The sequence below is a fragment of the Nanorana parkeri genome, unplaced genomic scaffold (assembly GCF_000935625.1).
Source record: "Nanorana parkeri isolate BGI_ZX_2015 unplaced genomic scaffold, ASM93562v1 scaffold743, whole genome shotgun sequence".
Taxonomy (NCBI): Eukaryota; Metazoa; Chordata; class Amphibia; order Anura; family Dicroglossidae; genus Nanorana; species Nanorana parkeri.
Window position 1 is genome coordinate 784,856 of NW_017307011.1, and position 24,064 is coordinate 808,919.

General features: G+C 45.5%; 3 protein-coding genes across 3 annotated transcripts in view; 2 read left to right on the plus strand and 1 right to left on the minus strand.

The window, feature by feature from the left end:
- Positions 1 to 2,298, plus strand: part of ZSWIM3 (zinc finger SWIM-type containing 3) — a 4,369-nt gene extending 2,071 nt beyond the window's left edge. Inside the window, exon 2 of the mRNA XM_018564294.1 lies at positions 243 to 2,298. Coding sequence (XP_018419796.1) covers positions 243 to 2,256 — 2,014 coding nt within the window. The 3' untranslated portion in view covers positions 2,257 to 2,298. The remainder of the gene's footprint in view (positions 1 to 242) is intronic.
- An 8,408-nt stretch (positions 2,299 to 10,706) lies between these two features.
- Positions 10,707 to 12,185, plus strand: ZSWIM1 (zinc finger SWIM-type containing 1). Its single transcript, XM_018564309.1, has one exon. It carries the CDS (start codon positions 10,742 to 10,744, stop codon positions 12,158 to 12,160), a length of 1,419 nt encoding a protein of 472 aa, XP_018419811.1. The 5' UTR covers positions 10,707 to 10,741; the 3' UTR covers positions 12,161 to 12,185.
- A 4,828-nt stretch (positions 12,186 to 17,013) lies between these two features.
- Positions 17,014 to 22,868, minus strand: NEURL2 (neuralized E3 ubiquitin protein ligase 2). Its single transcript, XM_018564311.1, is given in 3 exon segments — positions 17,014 to 17,183; positions 21,075 to 21,097; positions 22,183 to 22,868. Coding segments are annotated over 3 exon segments (825 nt in total). The 3' UTR covers positions 17,014 to 17,067.
- Between the last annotated feature and the right edge of the window lie 1,196 nt (positions 22,869 to 24,064).

A 24,064-nucleotide genomic window follows, 5' to 3' on the forward strand; every position in this document is an offset into this window, starting at 1 on the left:
TGAAGACTTATATATATATTTTTTAGGAGACATTATACATGTATAACATATACATTCTTATATACAAGTGACAGTAAAAGATCCCATACAACAACTTTTATAGAGTTTTTATCATTTTTGAGTACTTTGTGAAAATTCTGCTCATTTGGAAATCTAACCTATACAGTGCATTTTGTTTTCTGTACCCTCTCTTGCAGTATATTAAGATTAGCATTTAAATCTCTTTTTTTTATTTTTTTTAGATACACTCAGGTAAAGTTTTGCTGTTCCAAACTGCAAGGGCACAACGGTAAAAGAAAGTCGCTGGAAGTCATCTGCCCAGCCTACTTTTTTCTGCAGTATGACGCCACACTAGATCGACTGGTAGTTAAAGAAGAATGTCCCACCCATGTTCACACCAAGCAGACAAGTCTGCAAGTATCTCCCCCTACCTTTCCACTGGAACTGGTGCATTCTGAATGCAGGGAGCTGGATTCCCAATCTAAAAAGATATGTGGTGAAACAATATCTTTACCTGTAGCTCAGGAATATAATGATGAAAATCTTCATCTGCATGTGCCATCTGAATACGAGGAAAGCTTGCCATTGGACGGAAACGATAGTGAAGTTGATTTTCCCGATGCCACCTTAGACTGTGTTCAGGAGGTGTTGTCTATAGATGCGATTTCACGTTTAGGTGAGTTGATGAAGAACTTTCAAACCAAAGATCTTGGTTCAAAAGCATTGTTAAGCGTTGGAAGTGAACAGCAGTTGGAGCAGATAAGCTTCCAAACAAGTAAAATGTGTGGCTTTTTTTTAAAGTTTCCCGAAAGCCTACTAATCCACAAGGTGGTCATTAAACGTGGATACACTGTGTACGCATTTCTAGTGGAAAACAAAGAGCGCACAGGAAAGGTCATTAACTTCTCTTTTGTTAGGGAGGATAATGCAAAGGAGATCTCCAAAATGATGGAAACCTTCAAAAATTTCAACCCGGAATGGAAAAAGGTAAAGATTATCTATACGGATATCGGTTTTGGACACAGGGATACCTTGCGGGAGTCATTTCCTTCAGCCAGGACTCTACTGTCTGTGTTCCATACAGTGCATTTCATTGAAAGAGAAATCAAGGGATCAACTTGCTTCAAGGAATGGCTTCGCAAATGGATCGACGATGCCATCCACCACACAACCCCAGAGAAACTGAACACCTTAGCAGAGCAAATACAGTACAAATTGGACAAGGAGTTGTATGAAGACCTTTACACAAACTGGTTCTCTTGTGAATTGCTGTGGTACTTGCATATGAAGAAAGGCTTGCACTTCAGTAATATGTACATGGACAGCTTGGGCTTGGTGACTGATACCATCTCCAGTCTGCTCTCGAAAGATGTGCCCACAGAAGAAAAAATCCAGCAGTTTGTTGAATCTGCAGACTGTTTCAATAGCAAGGGGCTAGAAAACAAAAGGGATGGCTGTTTGGATTTTTCCAAGAATATCGCCAGATCCCCAAAAAAGAAAAAAGTGAAGGTAAAATCTATCATTAAATCACGACGGTCAGCCCAACCTTCTATGAAAAAGAGCTCGGGTTTGCCAAAGGTTATAGACGCCTCGGAAAACAAGCCCAAGCCACTGCCATCCAGACTACAGAAAGTTTCTGATAAGATGTTACTTTCCTTGAAGAACAACTGCAATGACCTTGGCTTTCGGCTGTGCTTTAAAGAGTGGGAAGCGGTTCAAAAGTCTAGCCAACTCATTAGTGTCCAGACCGATTGTATTCTTGTCCGGTTTCTGGAAGAATCCCATCAAGTCTCTCAGGGTGGTTTGTCCTGTACATGCTATTTCAGTACCCTTTATAAGTTGCCATGTAGACATATCTTAGCCATGCTTCTTGCAAACAAAAAGCTGGTTGACAGAGACATGGTCAATGTCAGGTGGCATAAGAGGTCCATAAAACCAGTGTCACATTCCAAGATATGGGACACGGTACTTTGCAATGCTAACTCTGCAGATGAAGCTAACAGAAGGGTGGACATGATCAACAGTCTGGTCATGGAATTTGAAAATCTACTCCTGCAGGTTGATGAGGCAGAAAAGCGGGTTAGATCTTCTACACTCCAGATAATCGTGGATATGTGGCAAAAGGAATCAAATGCTAAGAAAGACCATCTAGCTCAGAATAAGACTGATGCCCTGCCTTTAAGGTGGGTGAAGAAGGAATCCGTTGAAGGGGAAGCAGATTCTGACTGTTGTGAACTGTACAGGCTGGACACTTGACCTAGCCATCAGTTAAATATTTATGAACAGACCAAATAAAACCTCTAACAGACACTGTTACTGTTCATGTCATGGGAAAAATGACTCCTCCCTAAGTGTCATACTTGTCTGCCTCTGAGAACTTACCTGTGCGGCTTACTGGGAGGCAAACAGATGCCTTTAAAAGTTACACTTGCAGTGTCCATTAAAGATGCACAGATACCGGTTTTTCGGTATCGAGTACGAGTACCGATATTTTGCTGTCGATACTCGCTGATATCGGTGCTCCTGCTGGCATGGAGCTGGCTTCCCAGAAATCGGGAAGCCGGGCGGCGGGTAATGGCATGCCGCATGGCTTCCTGATTGCTTGGGAAGCCGGCTCCATGTTGTTTGGCCGGCTTGATTGTGGTTGCCCAGGAAACCGGCTTTCCAGCCATTCAGGAAGCCAGGTGGCGAGTAATGACCTGGCTTCCTAATAGGCCAGGAAGCCGGCTCGATGCTGATTGGCTGGAAAGGCTTTTAGCCAATCGCTTCCTACCCAATCAGCATCGAGCCGGCTGTTTGGCCGGGAAGACGGCTTCCCGGCCAATTAGATCGAGCTAATGTTTATTTATTTAAATAAAGGAAGGAGGTAGCAGGTGGACGACCCACAACGACCTCTTTGTATGCAATGTACTATAGCCAGGAGTAGAGCTGCAGCTAACGATTATTTTCAAAATCGATTAGTTAGCCGATTATTAAGTTCGATTAATCGGTTAATCGGATAAACTATAAAATAAAGTTTAAAAAATGGCTCCAGTGATAGGACTACTAGTTTGTATTAATGTTGTAGTCCATCACAGGAGCAAGATTGGACTGGTGGAAGTAAAAAAGAAAAAAAGATAGTGTGGTGTGCAATATAGTGAAATGGAAAGTGTAAAATTATACAGCAATGCATGCAGAATGGCAATGGCTATAGAGGACTACAAAACCCAGCAAAAGCACATTATACAGCACAATGCAGAATACCGCCAGCTATAGAGGAATACAACAAATCCCAGCAATAGTACATAATAGCTGGCGGCATTCCGCATTGCGCTGTATAATGTACTATTGCTGGGTTTTGTAGTCCTCTATAGCTGGTGGTATTTAGCATTGTACCACTTTATAATGTATTATTGCTGGGATTTGTTGTACTCTTCTACAGCTGGTGGTATTCTGCATTGCGCTGTATAATGTATTATTGCTGGGACTTGTAGTCCTCTATACAGCGCAATGCAGAATATCACCAGCTATAGAGGAGTACAACAAATCCCAGCAATACATTATACATACAGTGTATAATGTATTGCTGGGATTTGAATCCCTTTTTAGCTGATGGTACATTGCTCTGCATAATATACAGTACAGAGCACAGCGTGTGGAGCTGTGAACAGGGCCAACTGATCAGAAGCCGATTAATCGATTATTGAAAAAGTTGACAACTTTTTCAATAATCGATTATAATCGATTATGTCGATTAGTTGTTGCAGCCCTAGCCAGGAGTGTAATTTTCATAGCCAGAGGCTCAGGCCTTTCGGTGGCGTCGGAGTGCAGAGTTTTTACCCATTGCAGCAGCATACACACATATTACAGACATCAGGGGTAATTGGTTTTAACGTAGATTCTTAAAGAAGAACTCTGGGAAAATCATAAACTTACCTCTGCAGTCGGGGTACCCCGTCTGCTTGTTTTGCCTAGGGGACTCAAATAAAGCAAATTTACTTACTTGATCCTCGGTCTCGCCGACTTCCTCTAGACTGATCCCCACAGCCTCTTCTCCCCTGGGCTCTGGCGGTCTAAGGAACGCTGACCTGCAGTAGACGTGAGGATGCCGAAGGACATGTCATAGTTGGAGTGGAGGGGAGAAGTGGAGAGTGTCGGCCACCGTGGGGCCGAGGATCAGGTGAGTAATACAGCTTTATTTGAACCCCATAGACAATATGAGCACTTAACCCTTGAAGTGTGGAGGTAGCCCCAATGCAAGGGTAAGTTTGTGGTTTTCCTGGAGTTATTATTATACAGGATTTATATAGCGCTAACAGTTTGCGCAGCGCTTTACAATATAAGGAAGACATTACAATCACAATATAATTCAAGACAAGATGGTAAGGAGGGCCCTGCCCGTGAGGGCTTACAATCTAAAAGGGAGGGGCAAGTGATACATTAGGGGGTACCTCTGCTGCAAAAGAGGGTGTCAGCCATGTTGGAGGATTGTCCATTGTCAGTATTTTCCTTTGCCTGCACAAACGGTACGTGCCATAACATTTGTAGGATATGATTGTAATGTCAGTCAGAATTTTTTTTTGGCAGTTAGATAATTTCTTAACTGGCTGTAAGTTTTTGTTTAAAGGAGAATTCCCTGTGGCTGCAATCAGTATGGCCCCCTTTAGGAATAAATCGGGCCGTGGCAAGATGAGCACCCAGCAGGGATGATTCTGCGGATGAAGTCTTTGTGGCTCTGGGTGGATTGGCTCAGTGAAGATCACTAGAACAGGGGTCCAAGGTAAGTCTAAAGCTGCCCATACACCTACAGATTATCTGTATGGTTTCTGTGGTCAGATGGAAAAAGTGCAACAGATTCCTCCATCTACGCCAAGCTGTGTGTATGGAGGAATCTCACGCTGGGCCAAGCTTCAGTATCTTGCTAGTCGGCCCCGCTGGCTGTCAAAACACCTGAACAATGCCTGCATCCAATCAGATTCTTCAGGTATTTTGACAGCCAGCGGAGCCGACTAGCAAGATACTGAAGCTTGGCCGAGCGGGAGATTCCTCCATCCACACAGCTTAACGTAGATGGAGGAACCTGTTTCACTTTTTCCATCTGACCATGGGAAATCTATAGGTGTATGGCCAGCTTTAAAGGAGAACTATGAGGTGAGTGCTTTTCACTCAATGTATACTGAGCCTAGGGTGACGGGAGAACGGTAGTTTGTGTCCTCCTGTTACCCTAAGGAGAACTATGGGGAAAAGCCTTAACCCCATAGTTCTCCTTTTAAGGTGCCCATACACTGCACGATTATCGTACGATAATCGCAAGCGCACACTGCCCGTTCAGCATTGCGGTCATCGGAAGCCTGCCCCTCAGCGGAGAGGGCTTGCGATGATCGCAAGTACGATCTGCCTGTCCAAGATAGGCAGATCGTACGTTTTTTTTTAAATTACCTTACAACCCTCGCAAGACAAAAGTCTTGCGAGGGTTGTAAAGTGTACGGCCACCATAAGACTAGCCGCATACTAGTCTAACAATGGGGGCACCTGTTCCATTGACAGCTAATTTGGGATTTCCCCTCACTACCTATTGTGTCTCTTGTATAGAAAGTGAGGGGAAATCTCCCCAGTGAGACAGACAGAAAAAACAAAACCCTGATTGGGCATGCAAATCTGATGGTTGGGATCGCTGGCTTAGTTGTGTGTCTGACTGTATCTCTATGATCCCTGCTAATAGGGATTTGTCTACCCATGCTATTTAGCATCGATGGAGCAATCAAGTGATTTCCAGTGTGCTGCGAGTAAGTGCAGCATGTTTGCATATTTACAAAGTGAAGCACTGCCCATCCCATCCATGTTGTGGTGGGAACGGAGAATGAAATCCCCCCCCCCATAATTAGAGCTGACGTGTGACACTGAAGCTGTCTCAGGTCGGCTCTATTGATCGAGAACTGAGCAATCACATGCCGCTGATCACTCAGTTCACAATCTTCTCACTGCAGAGAGCAGGGACTGTTAGTCACCGCACCCTGCAGGGATTCTCCCTCCCCTCTCTCGATTCTTCCAGCACTAACTGGAGGGATGAAGGGGGCGGGCACAGCCGGCTCTGGCTCTAGAGAGGCAGAGCCAGCTGTCAATCAGGCAGCAGGGTGGATCCTGACAACCTGTGATACTTAGCCGGCGTCCCGCCGAACTCCTGGCAATCCGTGAGCTGGGAAGGACGCCAGAGAGAAGTAACCATTAGCTGAGCGATAAGTATTTACACAAGCACAGCACAGGTTCACTTCAAAATCTTCTGCACTCTCTTATCATGCTATGTTATTGAAATAAGCAGCCATTTTTTTTCCCTGATAGTTAGTCGTTTTGTATAGTAAAGACTGACAGTAATTGCAGCATTGCTTTACAAATCTGATACTTCTCTCTGAGATAGGAGGTGGCAACCTTGGCACTCCAGCTGTGCTGAAACTACAAATCCCAGCATGCCTCTGGGAGTCATGCCTGTAACTGTCAGTCTTGCAATGCCTCATGGGACTTGTAGTTCCACAACAGCCAAAGGGCCACCCCTGAGATAGACCGTCTGTCAAGTTTTTATTGCTGTCTTTGTCCACATTGGGAAGATCCACCCCTGTATTTGTACTGAAGGGTGTCTCCAGAACAAGAGGTGAGCTGAACTTTTCCAATGGGGGTCACCTGTTCCATAGACAACTGCAAGGAAAGTAAAGGAGATTTACTTTAACTTCCTGTTACATTTCTGAGACAGGAAACAAAGGGAAATTTCCCCCAATGTTACACAGTACAAATGTAACTGGCGGGTCTGAACCCTTTCCTACTCTATCCCAAACAAACACAATTTTTGGATAAACTTACACTTCAAGGAGGAATTCTGTTAGGAACTTGAACAGGGGTAGGCATCTTGGCACTGCAGCTGTGGTGAAACTACAAATCCCATGAGGCATTGCAAACTCTGACATCCGAAGGCATGACTGTTAGAGACAGTGACATGGTGGGATTTGTAGTTGCGGCACAGCTGGAGATTGCCTCCCTCGGCCTTAGAGATAAGAACACCCTAGAATGGCGTAGTTGTTTCCATGTTAAGGTGGGTTACTGTCAGATCCGTGGAAGGCAGCACAGTGGTTAACGCTTCTGCCATTCTAGGGTGTTCTTATCTCTAAGGCCAAGGGAGGCAATCTCCAGCTGTGCCGCAACTACAAATCCCACCACACTTCTGTCTCTAGCACTGGGTCCGTGGTTCAAATCCCAGTCAGGAGACTAGCTGCAAGGAGTTGCATGCTCTCCCTGGGTTTCCTGCCACGCTCCAAAGACATGCCGATAGATAGATTGGCTCCTCTAAATTGGCCCTAGTGTGTATGCTGTGAGATAGGGATCTTAGACTGTAAGCTCCTCCTAAAGGGGAGCACATCCAGTTAGCTAAGGTAGGGTCTGAGATGCTTCAGGGTGCTTCCAGTCCACATAGAGGAGTAGTGGGTGTCATGGAAAGGTCACTCTCTTTTAGTCCTGGTACTGCTTACTCTAAGGAGACTCCTCTCACTTCCTGTTGTGTCTCCAGTACAGGAAGTGAAGGGTCATTCCCTTAGTGGGACACAGCAAACAAAACCATTCCATATTCTATTAAGAACTAAAATGGCGTCCGGGCTGGTGGCCGAGGTCACATCCAATGTAAACACAACATATATATTTATTTCCAGTGGAAAGAGGAAGCATTTTTGGTGGAAGAGACATAAACCTCGGCACGGGAGAAGTATTATCTGCACACTGCTCAGGGCAGCCTATGGACAGTGCTACAGGGAGCAAATGAAGGTTCGTTCTCCTATTCACTGCACTGGTACAGCTAAAACCTTTATATCCAACACATCACACTGTGCTGCATGACATGTACTACATTGTACACTGACTGCACCCTCTTCCATCCCGAACACCCCACTTATCCAGTACACCCCATCAGAGACCTCTCTGTGACACACAGCAGCCCCGCCCCCGCATGCTCTAACAGCTTCACTTTCCCTGTCCGTGTGTAAGCCCCGCCACGCCCCCTGACGTCACTTCCACCTTCTCCCATTGGACGGGACCTGCAGCTGGCAGTGTACACACTGACTACACTGGAGGTGAGTGAGAGGGGAGCGTGTACTGGAGTGTCAGCACTGTGATTGGCGGGACTACAGGTCCCAGCTGCATGCCTGAAGAGCTCTGCAAAATCTTTGTTGTTTTCAGACCTAATATTGATAATGATTCCATCACCAAGCACAGTACCAAGACCAGAGACTTTCTGCATGCCAATTGCTGGCTTGTCTGATGTTACATCTGCTTATTGTCTCTGGGTGTGTAAAATGCTGTGCCAATCTATAGAGCACGCCCCTCACTGCACCCCATTACATCCAGCACGCCCCTCTCTGCACCCCATTACATCCAGCACGCCCCTCACTGCACCCCATTACATCCAGCACACCCCTCACTGCACCCCATTACATTCAGCACCCCCCCCACACTGCACCCCATTACATTCAGCACACCCCCACACTGCACCCCATTACATTCAGCACACCCCTCACTGCACCCCATAACACCACGCACTGCACCCCATTACATCCTGCACAACCCGTACTGCACCCCATTACATCCAGCACACCCTGCAGTGCACCCCATTACACCCATAACACCCCGCACTGCACCCCATAACACCCCGCACGGCACCCCATTACACCCAGCACAGCCCGCACGGCACCCCATTACATCCAGAACACCCCGCACTGCACCCCATTACATCCAGCACACCCCTCACTGCGCTCCATTACATCCACAACACCCTATGCTGCACCCTATTCCATGGATTACACCGAAACACCTCATGCTGAACCCCATTATTGGTCTAGTAGCTCTTTGTAGATTAGCTCACACTTTCCCCTGTCACCGTGTTTGCCTGCTGCAGCCTTGGGAAATACCGGCTACTTTGGGTTATGGGGAGGCACCTGACTTTTTCTTGCAGTGCAGTTCTCAATGACTATGTGGCCTTGCCTGATTCCTGTTAGATAGAGGGGGGACTGGAGAACCTGGCAGCAACAGCACTTCCAGTTGCAAGCTGACAACTCTCCTTTTAAAAGAGAACTAAAGCCAAACCTTTTTGGGGTCAAAGGAATACATTTAATAATGTTCTCCTGTGACCCAAAGTCAGCATCTAGGGGGCTACTACCCGCTATTTGCTGACAGCAAAGAGCCGTGCTGCAGCTGGGGACAGATCCCGACATTATTGAAATACTGAAAACTGTATTTAGGGTTTATATGCTCTTTAATGAATATTTACATTTTTGCTGCTCAAACGTTAGGAAATTTAAACTGGGCTTTACACTAAACCAAGAGCACACGGCAGACAAAGGAAATATCAGAACTTGTCCTGTTGCCAGTTTAAAATATGGTACAACTGTGTTCTCCATATTACAGGGGTGCGGGATTCCTATTACCCGATGCCTGGGACATGCACTTCGATGTCACTGGGCACATTCTCTGGCTCCTAGAGCCAGAAGAAGAAGCTGGTGAAGCAGATCTCTCTTCATCAGCTTCTATGGGGTCCTTAGGTGACTTTAGGGGTCTGAAAGACCCATGATGTCTCCATCAAGAGGACCTGTCACACTATATTTGCTATTACATAGGGGGCTTGTTAGCCCCCTTTGTGATAGCAATAAAGCTAAATGTAAAAATTAAAGTAACAGATAAAAAATGTAAAATGCAAAAAAAAATGTTTAAGGTCCCCCGCCCCCATGTGCACACACATACAACGCAAACACACATCGGATGCGCCTACGTGCATCAACGAAAGTTGTGCCCCACATGTTGCATATAGTCGCGAGCGTCGGAGTGAGCAATAATTCTCGGCCCATCAATCACTGTTTGCACTAAACTGATGAGCAGTAAAAGCGTTTAAAGCATCGCCTATGGGAAATTTTGGCTATTGTAGTTTGTTGTAGTTTCACATGACATGGCTTGACATGTTTGGTACTTTACCCGGCGTGACCCCAACTTTTATATTTTACCAAACAATTGGGTATTATATTTTGTTTCTGTGCACTAAATTTCATTTTAGTGTATTTTATCCAAAAAATACTGGTTTGATAAACATTTGCACAAATATCGTGCAACATAAAAAATTGCAACTAGTATCTTTTTATTCTGCAGGGCCTCTGCTTTCAGGAAATATATCATTGTTTGGGGGTCTGAAGCTGTTTTCTAGCCACAAATTTCAATTTTATCATGTGTGTGCAAATGTAACAAATTGCTTCGGGCAGCAAGTGGTTAAATATGGTTTTGGTTAAAATGATTTCTTTGTATCAGGACAAGTAGACTGTCATGAGGGACGAGTAGACTGTCATGAGGGACGAGTAGATTGCCATGAGGGACGAGTAGACTGTCATGAGGGACGAGTAGATTGCCACGAGGGACGAGTAGATTGCCACGAGGGACGGGTAGATTGCCACGAGGGACAGGTAGACTGTCATGAGGGACAGGTAGACTGTCATGAGGGACAGGTAGACTGCCATGAGGGACAGGTAGACTGTCATGAGGGACAGGTAGACTGTCATGAGGGACAGGTAGATTGTCATGAGGGACGAGTAGACTGTCATGAGGGACAGGTAGATTGGGCCCGGCTTTAGTCCTTGGACAAGTAGTTTTTGTCTTTTAATCCACACCCCTGGTATTAACTGTGTGTTTTTCTTTGTCAGCAGAAGGCCAAACCTTTTCATGTGGAGCTCCTTGCAAGTAATTACAAATGGCTTCTCTTTACTTGGAAATGTTCATGGCAACAAACGCAGGGTCAAAAGTCGCATACCATTTCCATAAAGTCTCTGTTTTGGATTATCTCAACCTCCAGACCAGCATGATGTGTAACATGTTCAAAACATTTCCTGAAGTTCTGTTGACGATCCGTTCCCATGACGCCCAGAGACGAGCTCTATACACGTTTCTGGCAGACGGCCCGTGCCTACCCACATCATGTAACACGGAAAAAATCGTTCATATAGCCGTGCCGAAGAATGAAAGCTACGAAGGGCTTACTCACATGTTTCAAGTTATGAAAGATTTCAACCCCAATTGGCAAGACGTCCGCGTGTTTCTGGTGGACCCGCAATTTAAGGGAACTGACGCTTTACTTAAAGTATTCCCGTCTGCTGAGGTGGTTCTTTCAGCCTATCACATCTGCAGACACTTCCAGCACAGCATCTATCAGCTATCTTTACCTAGCCAGACAGAACACTTGCTGATTGATGGTTTGAAGAACACAATGTGTTCTGCCACTAAGGGGAATCTAAGAAACATGTACACCATTCTAAACCAGTTTGTGAAACCCAGTATGTTAATGCAACTCAACGCAGACTGGCTATTGAATGATCGCATTTGGGCCTTGCATCGCTGGAGAAGTTCAAGTCACTGCTTTGAGTATTTTCAGACTGTCGAAACTATGAGTCGCGTTTTCATCGAAATCTTCAAAAACTCTCGCGATACAAGTGCAATCCTAAAGTCTCTGATTAAGTACATACAGGAACACACTTTTGACATAAACATATTAGATAGAAGGACTTGCACTGGTTGTGAAATGGCCATTATTGATGGCAAAGGAGGGGAAGATGAAGAAGCAAATGAAGAACCCAACAAGGACTCTGAGGACTCTACATTGATATGTCAGTCTTTGGAGGACATTTGCAACCCTGGAGCCTTTAGCCTTTGTCAAAAAGAATTTGACATTGCTCAAAAGTCAGTAAAAGTGATGGGAACAAATGATGAATCATTCAATATTCAGCTTCTAGAGAACCCCAATGAGATCAGTTATGGAACACCAGCTACCTGTACCTGCAGCTTTAACCAGATCTTGAAGCTCCCCTGCCGCCATGTCTTAGCGGTTATCACTGCCAATGAGGAAGTTGTACAGCCAAATATGGTACACATGCCCTGGCGGAAAGAGGCAGAAGGACCTGAGCCTGCACTTCTTCCTGTATCACCTGACATTCTGGAAATCATAAGGGGCGAGAGGACAGATGTTCCTGAAAAAGAATTGATTATGGAATCCCTAACCGACCAGCTCTCACATTTACTGGCAGACTGCAGCGAGGATACATTTCAGAAGCGCTATAATACATTGAGGGAGCTGGCAGATTCATGGATTGGGCCTTATGAACAAGTCAAACTATAATATATTGAGTGATTGTGCTCATCACATTCCAAATCATATGTACTCACTGGACTAAATGTATAACAAGGTAGTTTTAAAATATCTGTTTTCAGATCCTGGGCTGTTTACACAAATATTCAATTTTTTCCCCCTGAATTGCTGATTAGTTAGGCCTCATTCACATGTCCTATAAGGTCCAGGCGATGGATTCTTGCATCAGAGGTGAATGTGAATAGCTGAGGCGGGACAGCCTGTACAAAGCAATGACAGGCTGACAGGTGTCACAGCTGTCCACTAATGTTCATATGTATCTGCACATCCAGCGCTTATCTGCGGTTAGGGACAGATGAACAGCCCGGGATGCAGAAAGATTACATCTAGGGCCAGTCATCTGTCCATAGCCACAGGTATCTGCTGGAAGTGCAGATACATGCGAACAGTCTCAGTGCCTGTACAGGCTTCAATGCCTCTGCTGTTCGCATACACCTGTCATTCCAGCCACAAGAATCTGCTGAATCTTGGTACAAGAATCTAGGGCTGCAGCTAACGATTACATAATCGATTAGTTGCCCGATTAATTTTTCCGATTAGTTGAAAGGAAAAAATAATCTCTTGCGCTCTCTCTCGCGCGCTCATTAGTGTTGCAGCCCTACAAGTATATGCTTTTCATGCCTTATAGCATGCGTGAAGCAGACTTAACGCTTTCCAGCTTTGCAATTTCTGTGTTAGCATCCAATAGTACATTATTGTACTCTGGTGCTTCAAATTCAGAGTTATTAGCCCATGACCTTTTCCCACTGCCATCACTGCTCACTGCAACCAAAAGTATTGTTGTGAATTTCTGTTCTGGTGAAAGAATGCTTAAAAGTCTTCAGGAATTTAAAGGCTTACCCTTGCAGTGGGGCTCATGAGGGGGCTCAAGTAAAGAAGATGCACTCACCTGATCCCCGGTCATGCGGGGCTGCTAGATTGGTCCCTGCAGCCTTTTCTCCCCTGGGCTCTGGTCGTCTAAGGAGCGCTGATTTCATCACATCTAATGCAGGTCCATTGACTTGCATTACACATGAGGGCGCCCAGGGACATTCGCCCCCTAGACAAAATGAGCACTTAACCCTTGCAGTGCGGGGGTAGCCCCATTGCAAAGTTATGTTTTTTTTTTTAATTCGCAGAGTTCCCAGACAACAGAGTAATTTAAAGTTTATCAAAAGCCAAACTTTTTATTCATTTTGAAATACAGTAGGGAAGTAGACAGCAATAAAAAACAGACATTGGTTTTAACCCTTCACTGTTCTATTTAGAACAAACTTTCCCCCTCCACCGCAATACATACTTCCCTTTCCGTCACTCCCCCAGTCCCTTTGTCCGGGTTAGCAGGAGTGAAGAAAATACCCCATATTTTCAGGAATGGAGAAGCATGTGACTCTTTTCCCATGTTGCAGTGTTGGTGCCTGATGATTAGTCCAGCACTGTCACATGGGGATAGAGATACGAACAAAAGCATTTTTTTTTTATGGGGTAGCACTGATACCTTACAGTCCTTCTATCGTTATGAAGGGTATGGGAGTAATTGACCGAGATATCTGTATGCTTGGAATTGGCATTCTCTCCATTCTGAAGGATTTCACCTTGGTTAAGATCATCTGAGATTAAAGTGCCACACCAAAAATGAATTGTCCAGATGCAGATTTATTCCATATTAAAGTAAAAGACTTTATCACAAAGCCAACGCATTTCGAAGATCAGAGGGACCCCCCTTCATAAGGGCTACAAAGATACAACAAAGTCATACAAAACAATTGTGACAAATGGGTCAAATTAGACTAAAGTCTCCTAATAATATACAAATGTATAAGGTGTCTGGTAAATCAGCACAAATTCCCAAACTAAAGAAAATAAAAAATATGATTAAATTATTAAAACAAGATACAGATGTAGATTAATGACATGAGTAACTGGATAAAGGTGGGGACGGGGAGACAGTTATCAGCCCTGCGTAGGCTCTGGTGACTTGGCGCTTGAATAGGGCTGTCTTATCTTGTTTCCAATGGCCGAATGGAGCTTTTATATGTAAATATCAGTAGTAGTTTCAAAAAGAATATTTTGTATTGCAAAAATACTTAAAGTGACATTAAACCCTCAGATTTTGTAACATAAAACAATAGTGTAATGTGTGCCTTACTGTAATCCATGGTTGTTTCCCTTCTCTTTGCTGCTCTTCCTTTTAAATCTGTATCTGTTCTCATGCTGGGCAGAACTTCTGTTTTGCAGCAGACTGCCTTGTCTCAGGAATGGATACATGTTGTCTGTGTGTAGGTTCACAACCTGAGCCAGCACTACAGGAAGAGGCACTCAGCTGCAAAGGGAAGTTCTCCCCCAGCATGAGAAGAGATACAGATTTAAAAGGAAGAGCAGCAAAGAGAAGGGAAACTACCATGGATTACAGTAAGGCACACTTTACAGTATTGGTTTATGTTAAAAAATCTGAGGGTTTAATGTCACTTTAAGCCTGTGATACACTGCACGCGAAGCAGGTGCGGAGCTGAGTGCAGGCAGTTGAAAGACTTAATCTTCAGCCAATCGGCTCACGCACAACAACTCAATGGACTTTTCATCCTGACACATAGATTTATACACGCGAGCCGATTGGCTGAAGATCACATTTTAAATCTCCACACGCTCAGCTATCCTAGCTCTTGCAAGCTGGCGCGCCAGATCAAAAGTTTAAAGACACACTGCATGCGAGGGTCTGCGCGCCACAATTTCACTTTGCTGCTCGTCGCTTCACATGCATTGTGTCACAGGCTTCCCCGCACTGCTCCACTTTGCTTCCTGATAGCTTCCTCGCACCGCCCCACTTTGCCTTCTGACAGCTTCTCTCCTCCCCCGCTTCACCTCCTGACAGTAAAGCCCATGACAGTGCAGTGTGTCTTGTCATTTTCACTCCGGCGTGTCAGCTTTGGAGAGCTCACATAGTTGAGCGTGCCGGGATGAAAGATGTCATCTTCAGCCAATCGGCTCGCACGTATAAACCCTCGCACCTGCATGCAAAGTCTATTGAGCTGCTACGCGTGAGCCGATTGGCTGAAGATGCAGTCTTTCATTTGGCTGTGCTCAGCTAATCAAACTCTCACACACTGCATGTGAACGTCGGGGCCTCGCAGCTTTGCTTTGCTCCACACGGCTTCGCATGCAGCGTGTCACGGGCTTTAGTGACTCCAATTAAGGCCCCATTCACACTGAGCGATTTATCGCGCGGTAATTCCCGCGATATTGCGGCTATTTACCGCACGATATTGCTCTCCAATGCATTGCAATGGGGCTCTGTCTGTTGCGGGTCATGCGTCGCTACAGCAGGACCCTTTTTGGAGCGGATTTTGCCGCGATTCTAGCTTGCTCAATGCAATCATTTGCGAGATCTCGCGCGGCATCGCGCAAAATGCAAATCGCGCGACAAACGCGCGATTCGCTCAATGTGAATGGGGCCTTAGATGAATTGTTGCTCGAGTCTCAATTTTAGACAATACCCGAGAGACTATCTGTTACACAGTATACAGAGTATTGTTCCTTTGTCATCTCCTCACACTGCATAGGTGATGGTACATTTTGATAATTAGGCAGATCATATGCTCTGCACCCTCCTGTATTTGACTTTTTGTCATTTAGTAGTTTATTTTGTCAAAAAATAACCTGTTTGGTTCAGTTAGCAGCCAGCTATGAATTTTCCAGTAAATTTGAATTGCATACATGGCAAAAATGTTCTGCACAGGACTCTGCAGAATTCCTATTGCAGGAAATGACACTAATTTGGCCTCAAGCTCTCACCTCAAGGGGTGAGAATTCTGCACAAAGCTTGAGCTGGGAGGGAACTGTACAAACAATGCACGATGGAGCTCCGTCACAGCACAGCAGCCCACACTGGACCCCAGGCTGAGGATCCACTCCAATTTTCAGAAGGTAGGGAGACTGGGGGGGGGGGATCTCAAAAAATAAAAACTTTGTTTTGGAGGGTATATGTGTGTGTGAGATTGTGTCTGTGGTTGTGTGTCTGTCAGTGTTTTTGAGGGCCCGTTCACACTAGTACAGTCCCATGTGATTATTGCACTGCACCACGCAATCGCACCTACTGTGCATTCTGGTGTGGGAGGTGCCATCAGAGTTCGATCGCACGCACTGGAACGCGTGGTACTGCAATGCCTTGCATTCCATTGCAGTGTGACTTGGGTCGCAACTTAATGACCAAAGACAAATGTGGGTCCTGAGGTTACACAGGTTGAGAACCACTGGTCTAAAGGATTTGGGTGTTTTTCATGTCACCCACTAAGGCCCACCCACTGATTTTGTTTTTTTTTTTCTGTTTTTTTGGCATTGGAAACCACGGCTTTTCCCAGTTTCCTGTTCCATTTATTTGACGGTAGCTTGCCTAGTAGCCCTCTAGATTTACCCAACTGACCATCAAAATTCACCCCATTGACCTTTATGCAAGTAGCCCTGTTGCTTTGCCCTACATTGGTGAGACATGGATTCACTTTAAGACAGGGGTAGCAAACCTCCGGCCCTGCAGCTGTGGTGGAATTACAAATCCCATGAGGCATTGAAAGATTCCCAGACATGACTCCCGAAGAGAGATGCATCTTGGGATTTGTAGTTTCACCACAGCTGGAGGGCCGGAGGTTTGTTACCCCTGCTTTAAGAAGTTCGTGGAAAATCTATTATTAAGGTAAGTTTTAAAAATCTGGCAACTGTTGCCTAGATCTAGTGATTTGTAGGATAAATAATTGCAAATTATAATAGTGCCAGTATAGCCTCAAATTCCATTTATTGGATAACAGAACAGGGCTGTGAACTCCGACAGAGGAACACATTTTATCCCACGTGTTCATGTTTTGTAGTTCCATGTCTGATAAGCAGTATAAAACTTCAAGAATTTTTCACTCAAATTTGCAGAAGTTCTTTAGTAACTGTGGCAGGTCTAACCGATCAATGTCGAGTCTGCGGATCATATGTTTCTGGATGACAAGGCGACTCAGCGTCTGCAGGGATGGAACTGGAAAAGAAATAAAAGACTTCTGAAGTCAAGATGCCGGGTATATAAGTCAATGATAAATAAACCAAACCTAAAGTAATTAAAGTAAAACTTCACATTTTCAGCAGATTATTAAAAGTAATTTTAAACTGTCAAACTATTTTCCAATAATGAATTCAGTATAGAGAAATATACAATCTACAGGAGCTGTCCATCTACTAGCTTGATCAAAGGAGGAAGGAGTTAGGATCATGGGAAATGCCAAAACATGTGCTGCGGTGCCATTCAATTCTGCACCATGCACTTTCACGTGCATGAATTTGCATCAAAAGGCATAGTAACAAAGTGCACTTTGGTGTGGCGCATTTTGGGAAAAAGGTGCTTGGACTTCCTAAATGCAAGTGCCATGTATAGGGCACCAAGTGAAATAAATGGGCAGCCCTATACACGATTCACATACAGACAAGGTGCTGACACCAAGGGGCACCTCTCCCAGTCACAATCCACCTGCTGACTGTACATCTCTTCTGTCTACAGTTCTCCTAGATGACACTGCTCCTCTCCCAGCCACAATCCCCTAGATGCCAGTGCACCTCTCCCAGCCACAATCCCCTAGATGACAGTCCTCCCCTCCCAGCCACAATCCCCTAGATGACAGTGCTCCTCTCCCAGCCACAATCCCCTAGATGACAGTGCTCCTCTCCCAGCCACAATCCCCTAGATGACAGTCCTCCTCTCCCAGCCACAATCCCCTAGATGACAGTGCTCCTCTCCCAGCCACAATCCCCTAGATGACAGTCTAGGTGCGATTGTGTGGTACAGAGCCATAATCACACGGCGCTGTTCGATTAACGCATTGCACTACTGTGAAATAGCCCTCAAAAACACTGACAGACACTCATAACCACAGACAAAATCTTGCACACTCACAGACATTTTCAACTACACATACACACACCAACATTTTTTTTTTTTTTTAAGGTCCACCCAGTCTGCCTACCTCATGAGAACAATCTACAGGAGCTGTCCATTTACTAGCTTGATCAAAGGGAGGAAGGAGTTAGGATCAGGGAAATGCCAAAACATGTGCTGCGGTGCCATTCAATTCTGCACCATGCACTTTCACATGCATGAATTTGCATAAAAAGGCATAGTAACAAAGTGCGCTTTGGTGTAATAAAATAACATCACACACAGCTATCCCTGAGAGCTAAGGCTGCACTATTATAACCACATGCAAGTGGAGAATCAGATTCTTGAAAATGCCCATTTCTGACTCAAATATCAATTACTGGTTCTCTTTATATTTTCCATGGGTGATCTATACTCTTAAAGCTCTCCCATTAACGGAAAGAATGGCAGCTGGAATCACCAGATAATGATGGACATTTACTAGGCAATTTTGTGGCAGTTTCAACAACAGCCAGGAAGGACCAAAAGGATTAAGACAACTTACCACCAACAGTTTCTGCCAAAGCCATGGAACAATCAGAACTGTTTTGCCCTGATCCATTGAACATGATTCACAAGTTAAAATCAGGGTTTTCCTATGTATATGGGGGTGAGGGGTCAATTGCCCAGGACACTTATTTTTGGTGAATAGCCATCCTGATATATACAGCAGTGGCGTCACAAGGGGGGTGCGGCCCGGGTGACACCATTGGAGGGGTGACACCAAAATGACTCACCCCCCACCGACAGTATCAGGAGAGAGGAGGGGACCCGGTGGCATACCTTATCCCGCCAGGTGACTGTCCCCTTCTCTCTCTGCCGGGGTCCATCACCAAGATGGCCGCCGGCAGGTATCAGAATACTGCCTCGAATGCGCGATGACGTCATCGCGCATGCACGTGGTGACGTCACGCACATGAGCAGTGACGTCTCGGCGGGGTGACACTCGGTTACCGCTCCGGGTGTCACCCAGCCTCGGGACAGTATTGATCCATTGAAATGTTTACTATACTTCTACTTCACCTTTCCCCTTTTTGTCTCTTCTGTTCTTGTCCTGTGCATCCTCGGGGGATATGAAAACATAGCCCTTGCAGTGGGGCTACTCTCGGACTGCAAGGGTTAAGTGCTTGTTTTGGTCTAGGGTGTAAAATATAGAATAAAATATATCATAAAGATATACTCACCCGATCCATGATCCTGTTGCGGTGACCTCTCACCTCTCTCCCCCTACACTCCGGTAGTCCCTCGGCATCCTCACATCTAATACACTGTATTATGCTTGATGATGTCACGGATCCTTAGATTGCTGGAGTGGAGGGGGACAATAGGCTGCAGGGACAGGTCTTGGTCTAGCAGCCAGGCGGGACCGAGGATCGGGTATGTCTTTTTATTTTATACCCTAGACCAAAGTACATGTTCCTGACTATGTTTCATGTTACACCCCACCCAAACTTTTATTAACCTTGCAGTGGGGTTACCCCCGGCACTGCAAGGGTTAATTACTCATTTTGGTCAAGGGAGGAAAATAAAAAAAGTTATACTCACCTGAACCTCTGATCTGGCCAGATGTGACAGCGCTCCCTCCAGCCTGTCTCTTCCTCCAGTGCAGTGATGGCATGTCCCTAGGTGTCCTCACATCCAATACACTGTATAGAACGTGATGAGTCATAGGACCTTAGAGCGCTGCAGCAGAGGAGAAGAGAGGCTCCAGGGACCGGTCTAAGAGCCACCCGGCTCCAGGGTTCAGGTGAGTATAACTTTTTTATTTTCCTCACTAGACCAAAACGATCAGTTAACCCTTGCATTGCAGGAGTAGCCCGCTGCAAGGGTTAAAAAACAGTTTTGCTCTGAGTTCCTCTTTAAATCACCTACTGTATGTGCACGCACAGTGTGACACACAGAAACCGCAGCCCCAGTGCATTCTGGGAAATATATAGACTATTCAGTTCCTTTTAAAATGCCATATTAGGTGTTAAATGCTGAATATTTCTGTGACTCATTTATATAGCGCTGACACTGCAGTATGTACAGGGAACATTGAGCTAACTGCATCAGTCTGCAGCCACAAAAATGCATATAATGTTTGACATGTATAGGAAGTAGGGATGCACTGATACCGTTTTTTCGGTATCGAGTAAGAGTACCAATATTTATTTTTGTTACTCGCCAATACAGAGTGCCGATACCGGTGCCATGTGCCCCGATTATCAAGAGGTCGGGCGGCAGATCATGACCCGTCGCCCGGCTTTTTGATTGCCTGGGAAGCCGGCATTCTATCGAAAGAACACCCGCTTCACTAGTGGAGGCGGCCTGGCTTCCTGACCGGGGCATGAGGTGCCGTCCGGCTTCCTGATTGGCCAGGAAGCCAGGCTGACTACCAACAAGTGAAGCTGGCTTTCTAGCCAATCAGGAAGCCGGGCGGCACGTCATGACCCGCCTCTCGGCTTCCTGATTGGCTAGGAAGCCGGTTACACTTGTTTCTATGTAGCCTGGCTTCCTGGCCAATCAGGAAGCCGAGAGGTGGGTCCAGCTTCCTGATTGGTTAGGAAGCCATGCTCCCTCTGCACTGCTGGTCAGAGAGAGATCTCCCCCTGACCGGGAGTTCCGGTATCGGAGCATCTTGGGAGTATGAGTACTCGCCCAATACTCGGTATCGGCACCAATACTAGTATCGGTGCATTACTAATAGGAAGGAAGGAAACGGCGTAAAGGAGTTGTAAAGTCCCATCATATCCTATCCAGTTAAAACATTAGCACTGTAAAAGGAACACATACTAGAGTTGTTTTTGATAATGCAATCAAAGCTTACTTAACCTCTACCTTATATGTAGCGAGTGCTGCCTTCCGTCTGCCCATCACTTTCACCAACTTCCTGGATTCCCAGGGTGCTTTGTGTCTCTTTCCCTGCTGTTTAAGGCCTCATTCACACTGCCGCATGTATGCGCGCGTATATGCGCGTACGTGCGTATTGTACCATATGCAACCTATGCAAATAAATGGCTCCATACACACAGCCGCTTATAGAGCCGTATATTTGCGTAGCATATATATGCGAAAAAACAGAATGGAACAGAGATGCGTCCGGGCAGCGTATTTCTGCGTATTTACGCGCATATGCGCGCGTTTATGCCCATTTACGCGTCTATACGTGCGTATACGCACGTACATGCGTACAGCACATTCAAAATTCCATTATGAGTGATGCATTCTGGGATTGCATATACTGCATGCATATACGCATAGACGCGTATATACGCATGCGCACACTGCCCGTTCAGCATTGCGGTCATCGTAAGCCCACCCCTTAGGGGGGCGGGCTTGCGATGTTCGCAAGTACGATCTGCCTGTCCAAGATGCAGATCTAAAGTGTATGGCCACAGTAAAGTGTATGGCCACCTTTAGAGTCGGCAGGGTCACCCATTGATCGAATTGCAACGGGTGAAATTCAATCGGTATATGACCGGCTTTGACCAGAGGGAAATAAATAAGAGGGTAACAAAATTAGGGAAAAGTTTACACAATTTGTACATTTTGTAAATTGGTGCTTGCCACCTTAGGCACCGGCCCTTGGTTGTCATTATGGTAATCACAATCCCGCTCCCCCCCTCCTTTGTACATTGCCTAAACACCAATGCACATGCATCCAAACCATTCCTTTTTGGTACAGAAGCTGACCTGAAAGACATTGAGTGGAATTTATCAAAACTGGAGCAGACAAAATCTGAAACAGCCGTACATGGCAACCAATTAGCTTCTCTCTTTCATTATCAGATCTTAACTGAACAGACTGAAGAGAGAAGCTGATTGGTTGCCATGGGCAACTGCTCCAGATTCTGTTTGCTCCAGTTTTGATAAATTCCCCCCATTGCGATATGTTCTCCAATACCTGAGGTCAGCTTTAGAAAACTACAAGGTCTTGGTCAAAGTAATGACTGAGCCCTAGCTTGTGATGTGTGTAAGATCTACAAAAATACCAAAAATCAATGACTGATTTTTTAGAATGCTAGAAGTCCTCTTAGGCAACCACAAATGTACAAATCGGTTGTGTTGCCTCCTATGAATTGCCAACCATTCTGGTTCCATAGCTGCTTATAAAATGACGGCATAGAGCGGTTGTGAGGCTGGTATTCCACGGGCACTGGCACCCATATCTTCTCCATTGATGATAATGTGCATATGACGGCTTCCATCTGACTGTGGTTCATACAATACCCCAACCCTGCTCCTGCGGGCGGTGGGTGGCAGCACATTGGTTTTGTACAAGTCATCCAAAATGTGGCTATATCGGCCCGGCTTGCTTCGTGCTACCAGCTTGTCACGGGAAATGTTATACTTGCCCACTTTTAGGTAAGGGTCCGAGAGAAGCCCTTTATCCGAGCTAGGGCTACCTTCTTCTTCATCTTTCACCACTCTGTTATGGTTCCGGGTTATGGCGAATATCCAGCTATCCCCTTGATTGACGAGGTCTGGCAGTGAATATTCTGGTACAACGTCCAGGCTGCGAGGATCTCGAGCCGTCAGGCCAACTCTTAGGTGACCGCACCACCCCCATTCCTTTTCCTCAATCTCCACCAAAAACAGCTGGCCGGGTTCCAGCGGGTCTTGGCTGAAGCAGATGCCATTCGCGAAGCTCTCGACTCTTGTAGCTTGTGTTCCTGTCGGGTCGATGCGAACGTTTGTGCCGTGGATAGGGTGAAAACATGTAAATGGTTGCCATTGCACGGCCATGTCTCCAGCACAGAGATCAGATGACATGCAGCTCGGTGCTATTTTTAAAAGGCCGGGTTATCTGTCCTCAAACAGCTGCAGGAGGTATAATGAAGAGCCTTTTAGGGGGCTGACTAAACACCTACAAAATTTCTAATTCCAGACAATCCCGGAGTGCAAGGATCTCGGAAATCTCACTTCTGAAGTTCTGGAAAGTTGTACATTTAGAAACAAATGCCTGATAACATGTCTGCAGTATAATAACACAATATAAACTGTCAGAGGGGGCCTAGTATGTTAAGTGGGTTCTGACAGCATAGAAGGGGGTTAAAGGTGACACGTGAAGCTCTATGGTTGGCTTTGTGGGCAATAACACACGGAGTGAATTTTGGCCAACTCAGCAGGAATTGACCTCACTTCGATCAGTGGGTGGCCCTATCCCCTTGACAGAAGTCAAAAGCCAGGTGCACTGTCAGTGACCCTGGAATGGCAGATAGGTGAGAGCCCGGTGAACACACCTTTCCAGTGACACTGATAGTGCGCCTGGCTTTTACGTATCTGCCAATTCAGTGACACTGACAGTGCACATGGCTCCTGTTGGAAATGCAACAGCATATAATGTTATGTCTTTTGAGCTGTAGATAGCAATGTTACTCTCTATAGGCATGCTTATCTATGATACACAGGAAGTTTTCATATATTGAGTATATATGTGTTGGAACCTCTTGCACAGCCTTACAGAGAAACACAAGCACACAGTCAGATATACATGCTGCACATAGCATGGAAAACAGGAAGGAAGCCACAGCTTTATTCTCTACCTTATTCAATACAACAGAGTATATACCATAGATATAGAACAGAACTTATAAGCACTGCCATCTAGTGACCGAAAATGTATACTGCAGGATTTATTGCAATAGATACAATAATGTGTATTCTAACAATATGTTTCTTGCCTAATGCTGTATTGCAATGATGTAATGTCCTTCTAATTCAGCATTCTTCAAGATCTCAGTGCTTCAGCTAAACACATAACCAACAGCTCCCACCTACAGGCGGTGCCAGTGCACCTGGCTCCCACCTATCCACCATTCTGTAGACTCCGGAGCATCATTTAAGCCCCTCCCACAGTTAAAAGCGCCATTTGGACACACCCACCATAGCTCCACCCACCACCTCAAGGGTTAGTTATTAAATATAGCTATGGTTAAGTTCCCCATCAGGTCCTCCACTGCTGATTG

Coding starts and splice junctions, on each gene's coding strand:
- ZSWIM1 (XM_018564309.1), top strand. CDS start 10,742: ATGGCTTCTCTTTACTTGGAAATGTTCATGGCAACAAACGCAGGGTCA.